General features: G+C 43.8%; 2 protein-coding genes across 2 annotated transcripts; both read left to right on the forward strand.

The window, feature by feature from the left end:
* Positions 1-361: 361 nt before the first annotated feature.
* Positions 362-1,177, forward strand: LOC139923728 (small integral membrane protein 30). The gene has a single exon (XM_071914563.2). It carries the CDS (start codon positions 413-415, stop codon positions 599-601), a length of 189 nt encoding a protein of 62 aa, XP_071770664.2. The 5' UTR covers positions 362-412; the 3' UTR covers positions 602-1,177.
* Positions 1,178-6,012: 4,835 nt separating this feature from the next.
* On the forward strand, positions 6,013-7,146 carry gpr85 (G protein-coupled receptor 85). Its single transcript, XM_071914562.2, has one exon. It carries the CDS (start codon positions 6,013-6,015, stop codon positions 7,144-7,146), a length of 1,134 nt encoding a protein of 377 aa, XP_071770663.1.
* Positions 7,147-7,589: the final 443 nt, after the last annotated feature.

The raw sequence follows: 7,589 nt of genomic DNA on the forward strand, positions 1-7,589 counted from the left end.
TTATAGCAGGGCCTGAGGAATAAGGACGTGAAGCAATGACAGCCTGTCAGCCTAATTGTGACCAATAAGGGGATTGCTGTCAGAAATCCCAACACTGTAGAATAATTACAGTTTTCAACACAGGATTAATTTGCATTTTAGTCTGATCAATTCAGTTCTCCGCGCTTGAAAAACAAATCAAACAAAAATAAAAAAACTATAGCGATATTAAAACCGTGAAAAGGACTGCTATTGCTGTCTGAATCTGGTTTTAAGAGAGACACAATCAGATCCAGGAGGCAGGGTTAGAATAAAGCAGCGACGCGATTGGCTGAGCGAACCAGGAAGTTCGGTCGCTCCGTTGCTGTCATTCGACTTCGACGCAGGCGCTCCTGCTTCCCGACAATCATCAGCTGTAACGGTGGAAGGCAACATGGCTCCCAAACTTGAACTCCCAACTGCTGCAGCGATCCTGTGGGTGATCTTCCTCTCTCTCATCCCCCCGGCGGAGGCGTACGACGCGGGCGACGCCTTGGCGCTGCTCCTGGGCACGGTCCTATCGGTGGTGGGCTTCTGCGCCTGCCTCGGCTGGTACGCACGGAGACGGAACGGACTGCTGTGAGGAGTCGCTTGATGAGGTGCGACCGGCCTGCAAACATGTTTCCCCCCCACCCTGCGTCTTCCCACAGCTCTGATGTCCTGACCTGAGGAACTACTGGCACAAGGTGTGTGTGTGTCGAAAGGACTGATACGAAACGTGCCTTATTGGAAATAAAGCATCCAGCTCAATGGTAACGAGGACAGGACAGTGGACTTTTCTTGGGGAAGGGGGGGAGGAAGCAAAATCCAGGAAGTTCAAAAACACACGAACTATTAGCTTTTGTACTGTTGAGGATCCAAGGACCAAACAGTAATAGCCTTCTGTATTAAAAAGGCTGCTGCACTTATATGCTCCTATAAGGATTCTTCCAATGCTTATTGTGGCAAGCTTTCCATGCTTGGGGTGGTCACTGTGATTCCCTGGTGATGTGTTTTTTTTCTTTGTTGAATGTGTAACACGACACTGCCATTGCTACTAGCACAATATCACCAGTGTGGTCAAACACAGAGGGTTGAGTTGCTGCGTTGCCATCGCTGCCAAGAAAAAAAAAAAATGAGACAATAGCTTTATGAATAATAAATTGCTTTATCTGATGCAGTTTGCATGATATATGAATGATTTATCCTCACAGTGATATGTAAGCCCAATTGCTCAGTCTTTATCTCATTCAGGAAGTGCAGAAACAATGCTGTCGTGCCCTGAGGAGGAGGAAGAGTGGCTCAGCCTCTGATCAGCCTGACCTTTCCCCCTGCTGGATCCTGCCAGGACCTGCTCTCTGTGTCTGTTGGTCTGTGCAGGTTTCCACACACAAAACCATCCCAAACACTGTAGACCGTACCAAAACAATTATTTTAATTGCAAATGAGAGTGTTTTAACGTTCAAGCCGCCGTTAGTGACTCATTGCTTTAGGCGGTCCCACCTTTAAATATGCAGTTTCACCCATGTGAAATGTTTGTATTCTCTTCCTCTTTCCAGTTAGAATATGTTGCATAATCAACAACTTGTGCTATGCCTTTGAATTCTGGACTGTTGTGTATGTGCCAGCAAAAACAGCACAGTGAGTGAACTTATTTGCGTAGGAGCAGATAAACACACATAAACTATCAGATGTATTATATCATGCTATAATTCTAGCTTCCATCACCAGTCCCTTCTCTCATCCCTTCTCTTGTCTCAATAAAGGGAGGTCTAGCCACTCCCATGCATGAGGCAAAGGTTTTCCCACACCAAATGAACCTGGCACTGTGACTTCCAGACACTGGTGAGAGCACTAGAGGCAGTAACGTGGTACAACTACTCTAGTTATTGGGCTTGAGTAGATTTTACCTCAACTTTTATTTTGAGTAGATTTTAACTCGACTCAACCTTTGCCTGCATAACTGCTGCGAGTGTTTGAAGAGCTTCATTCCAAAATGAGATGTCCATTGGAAAATGCAACATCTACCCCTACAAAATGTTTCCTGGCATGAAAGAGCAACTTTATTTTTTAAGTCATTAGTCTTAATAGTCTTACAACTTTTGCTTATAAAATAGTAATATTCTAGATAATCAGTTGTATTTTTGAAATATTGAACAATTATTGAACAATGAGCATCAGGGTTCACTGTTTCTCCAAAATGCAGTTTTGAATGAAACCCTTCATTTACTCACCCCTCATTTTTGGACAGAAGAGTAACAATGAGATCTGGCACATATAGTAAAACAATTCTTGACTTTATTACCTTCCATAGCTGATGATTAAACATTGTTCAGCCTTAACCTTGGGGTGATGATGATGCATCAAATTATTTGTAAGGACCATGCCAAAATGGGTGATTGTTCATTCTGGGCAGAGGATATTGGAACATGCACAAAATCATTATGGTCTGTGCTTAAAAGTAAATAAGTGCTCAGTTGTACTGATCATATATGATTATATTTTTATTAGGTACTGCTACTCTTTAATCACTTTATAGAAAATGAATCTTTGACTTGAGTAAAATGTAAATCAAATAGCAGCTTCTTTTAGAGTAAGAATATCTCCTTACTCTTTCACCTCTTGTGTATCCCTCTGTGGTTTTTTAACAATTATCCAGCTTTTTGGTGTATAGTGGTCAAGGAAGTGCGTGCAGTGTGCCTCGCTATATGTTTTAATGGTTTGCCATGGTTTGATATTCAGTGGGCTGGGATTGAAAAGAAAATAACTGCGCGTTGACTCTCAGCATCATGCTTTTTTAATCATAAACAATAGAAATCTGTACGGTTCATATTGTACACTATATGTGAAAACGGTATCAGTTGCCAGGAGTAACACCACACATTTCATACATTTATTATCATAATTAATGAATGTTTGATAGCCAGGGTAGATACAAAGCAATATAGTCCCACCACTGTATATTATGTATGTGTGTTGTGTTTCTGTGTATGGCCTTGCATATGTGTCTGTGTGAATGAATGAATCAGTGTTCACTTGTTACACTGCTCATAGCATCACAGCTCTCCATACATAGTTCACAAATCAGATCCAATGAATTTATCATGCAGCCCAGGCAGAATGAACAACAGTGCACAAAGTGCTTGTCAATTATGCATATACAGTAGAGTCATTCTGCCTTGAGGTGAACCATTACCTGATTTAACCCTTCACTTCGCACATAACATACACTGAAACAGGTAAGAGCATGATGAAGACACAATAATGCTGAATGAAAATTCACTATACGACTTGTGTCTGTGGTACTTAATAGTGAATTTACAGTGACCTTATTGTGCTTTATGGTATTTTTTTTTGTATCTTTTGTTGCATTACTGTAAGATTTTCAGAGGTTTAATACTGGACCTATTGTAGCTGCATGCTATGTTATAGTTTTGCTCTGATTGGATAGCATCCTTCTCAAATGTATCATAGGATTACTATTCTGTACTGTCTAGGCCTACATACACTTCAATATAATCTCTGTGATTAAGATGTACTCCGTAACTGCCCAAGGTAAAACTGACAAAACCATATCCCTACTGTAGCTTACTATAGTAAAAATAAATATATGTAATGTAATAAATTTGATAAGGATACTATATGAATGTCCCAGCAAAAAGATAACTCCCTATGGGGATATTTGTAATATTATAGTGGTACCATAGGAGATAAAAAAAAATACCATAAAGTAAGATAAGGTCACTATAAACCCACCATTGTGTATCCAAGACACATTGTAGGAATATTACAGTGATTTTTCATTCGGCTGTTTGATGATGAGTTGGCCAGGCCCAGGCTGAACCAGATGTACTCTGCTGATGCCGATGCTGCCCCCATCAGTTTTGGGCTCGTCACTCAAAAAAAGTAATGCATTACTCATTCCTAGTTACTCATTTTTACCTGCTCCACTTACTGTCTCACCGCAATCTCTACATTTTGGCGGTTAGGATAACTCAGTTAACTCTCAATACGGTAAACAAATAACGTTGATTTATGACCCGAAAATCAAAGTGGGAATAATTACACTCGGAAAAAATGAAGAAACTTTTAGGACATTTTTCACCAAAGCTAACTTAATGTGAGACTAATTATGAGGAAACCCAATGGGTGTGGGGTATGATAGGCTGTGTATAGTTTTGGTACAGCCTCATAATTAGAGTGGGGCTGATAACATAAGTGGAGACTGAAATAGTAATCTGTTACACTACACGTTACCGGGGAAACCAGTAGGTAATCGTACTGTAACGCGTTACCGGCCAGCAGTGGCCCCGTTGAGCAGATGTTGCCGTGAGAGAGACGGAGCTGCTGCTGCAACAAGAGACAAGACGCGTCTTGGATCACAAATAGGGATCCAGTGCGCATGCGCAGTCCGCTCCGTTTACTGTATATTCACCGTGGAGGAAAAAAGGGGGCAGGCAACAAACCAAGCTTTTTTAACAGCAAAACCTGACTTCTGCAATGTAAATAACCTCCAGGAGGGAAACGAAATAGGATTATCAACAGGTAGGGGTTTGATTGATCTTGTCTTCGGCTGTCCGTCTCATTTGGCCTTGTCTTGTTTAGTGCCTCCGATTCTGGTCAATTCCTACCGGGTACTTGGAAATTATTCTAGTCTAATGGACGTGCGGATCCGCTACACTGTTATGCTTTATCCAGCAGTCTACCGATTGGGATGCAACAACAGTGATTTTATCCTGCAATGTTTTCGACAGAAATGTCTCTTAGATATATCCAAACGCGCGTAAAATGCTCGTCCGACGATTGGAGGATGCGTAAAAACGCGTAAGTAGGCATAAACGCCAATATTATTGAAATTCATTGATACATAATAGCAATTATTTAATATTCAGAACATCAGAAATATATATCGAATGTGACATCCCATAATATTGCAACCGGCAGGCTTAGCATTGTTAATTCTAACAACCTGGCTTTTTCGATAAAAACGCATCCATCTCATTCTGATGTCATTATTACATTCCGACATTTACAAGATATTTACGTTAAAATGCGGTTTCAGTGTTAGTATTAGTCAGTATATTTTCTTAAGTCTTTGTTTGTAATTTGTAACATCAAAGATGATCTGGAAAATGGATGAGAGACTGGCTCAATAAACGCCCTAATGAGAACATTGCTTATTAACGTGAGACTCGTAATCCAGTCAACCTTTAATCAGACAAAACATGGATGCTTTATTCTGTATGCACCCTCCGTTGATTTTCCACAAAGCATGAAGGCAGGGCGAGTTTATTCGAGGCATCCCTCGGTTCAGATAGCTTTCATCTGTTCTGCAGGGTGTAGGGTGTGATCAAGAGCCTTTTTTGGGGGACTGCATTTCTCTTAATGTTTCACAGTGCGCTAAAAAAAATTCAAAATCCAATCCAAACCTTTTGTCTACCCCATTTTTTCCGACAGACACTGGCAAAAATGCGTCGTCTGTTAATGAAGAGTCGGCGTTGGCTTATTATTGTCACGGCGCTTTTGTTCAGTCAATTCCGAAGCCCCATAAAAGAAAAGTCTATTATTGTAACCAGGATTAATGCTTTAGTCTAATCAAGCTCTATCGTCGTCTCCCTGTCTTTCTCTCTCTAGACAAAGTATTCAAGCTGGGGCAGAGCTCTGCACCGGCTGACTGCATGCCACTCTAAATGCAACGAGCAATCTATGTGAAAATGTAAAAAAATAAATAAAATAAACGACATAGGCAGAGGGAAATGATTACTTATCACAGTCTAGATTGAGGCAGTGCAGTTAAAACAATGCAGCTGTTGTATGTGACTGAAAGCTGATGGGTGGATAATATTTTTCAGGGATTTTTTTAGGTGTGATGAGACAAAGGAACAAAGGATGCCTTAGAAGAGAGGTTGCCTATATGCCTGGAAACCTCTTCAAAGCACACCGCCAAATGGATCTATCGCCTCCCCCTGCCACCCCTAGATCATGATACTTGGCTGAAGCTATTCCGCTATCTTTATGATCCCTCCTCCATCTATGGCGAACTATAGCCATGCAGGGGACCACACCATCTTGCAGAATGTCTCTCCTCTCGCCACGTTCCTCAAACTGACCTCTCTGGGTTTCATCATCGGAGTCGGCGTGGTCGGAAACCTCCTGATCTCCATCCTGCTGGTCAAAGACAAGAGCCTGCACCGCGCACCCTACTACTTCCTGCTGGACCTGTGCGCCTCCGACATCCTGCGCTCCGCCATCTGCTTCCCCTTCGTCTTCACCTCCGTCAAGAATGGATCCGCCTGGACCTACGGCACGCTCACCTGCAAAGTGATCGCCTTCCTGGGCGTGCTCTCCTGTTTCCACACGGCGTTCATGCTATTCTGCGTCAGCGTCACCCGCTACCTGGCCATCGCGCATCATCGTTTCTACACCAAGAGGCTGACCTTCTGGACCTGTCTGGCCGTCATCTGCATGGTGTGGACGTTGTCGGTGGCCATGGCTTTCCCCCCGGTGCTGGACGTAGGGACGTACTCCTTCATCCGGGAGGAGGACCAGTGCACATTCCAGCACCGTTCCTTCAGGGCCAATGACTCGCTGGGCTTCATGCTCCTGCTGGCGCTCATCCTCCTGGCCACACAGCTGGTTTACCTCAAGCTCATCTTCTTCGTCCACGACCGTCGGAAGATGAAGCCCGTCCAGTTCGTGCCCGCCGTCAGCCAGAACTGGACCTTCCACGGGCCGGGCGCCAGCGGGCAGGCGGCGGCCAACTGGCTCGCCGGATTTGGGAGAGGCCCCACCCCGCCTACCTTGCTGGGCATCCGGCAGAACAGCAACGCAGCGGGCCGCAGGCGTCTACTGGTGTTGGATGAGTTCAAAACAGAGAAGAGGATTAGTAGGATGTTCTACATCATGACGTTTTTCTTCCTGGCGCTGTGGGGGCCCTATCTGGTAGCCTGCTACTGGCGGGTGTTTGCGAGGGGCCCTGTGGTCCCCGGGGGCTACCTGACGGCAGCCGTGTGGATGAGCTTCGCCCAGGCTGGGGTCAATCCCTTCATCTGCATCTTCTCCAACAGGGAGCTCCGGCGCTGCTTCAGCACCACGCTCCTCTACTGCAGAAAATCCAGGTTACCAAGGGAACCCTACTGCGTTATATGAAGGCTTTGCTGTGGGTTTTTTCCCCTCTATCTCTCTATTTCCCTGATTGATCTTGATCTGGGCTCGTTCCCATTGTACAGCGCACTCTCTCTTTCTATCTCTCTTCTCTTCATCCTCCAGTTTTCTCCTCTTCCTCCTTCTCCTCACCCTTCTTTTCAGAGGTAGAAGTTGGACTGTCAATCACGGGGCTCTGTCAAGGTGATTGAATATCAAACGTGGAGGCTGAAGAGAATGGAATACGCAGGAGGTCTGGATCCCCTCTTGTGTTTATGTTCTAGTAAACAGACGCTGTGGAAGGCCATGCCAATGCAGAGAAGCAAAAAGTAAAAAAAAAAAGAAAAAAATCTTTGACAAAACAATGAAAACAAAGGACTGACCCCCTTGCTTTGGATATTTTGAAGATGCGTAATTCTGTGAGGTATGAAATACATAAAAATATGAAA

Source organism: Centroberyx gerrardi, chromosome 24, assembly GCF_048128805.1.
Source record: "Centroberyx gerrardi isolate f3 chromosome 24, fCenGer3.hap1.cur.20231027, whole genome shotgun sequence".
Lineage (NCBI taxonomy): Eukaryota > Metazoa > Chordata > Actinopteri > Beryciformes > Berycidae > Centroberyx > Centroberyx gerrardi.

Coding starts and splice junctions, on each gene's coding strand:
- LOC139923728 (XM_071914563.2), top strand. CDS start 413: ATGGCTCCCAAACTTGAACTCCCAACTGCTGCAGCGATCCTGTGGGTG.
- gpr85 (XM_071914562.2), top strand. CDS start 6,013: ATGATCCCTCCTCCATCTATGGCGAACTATAGCCATGCAGGGGACCAC.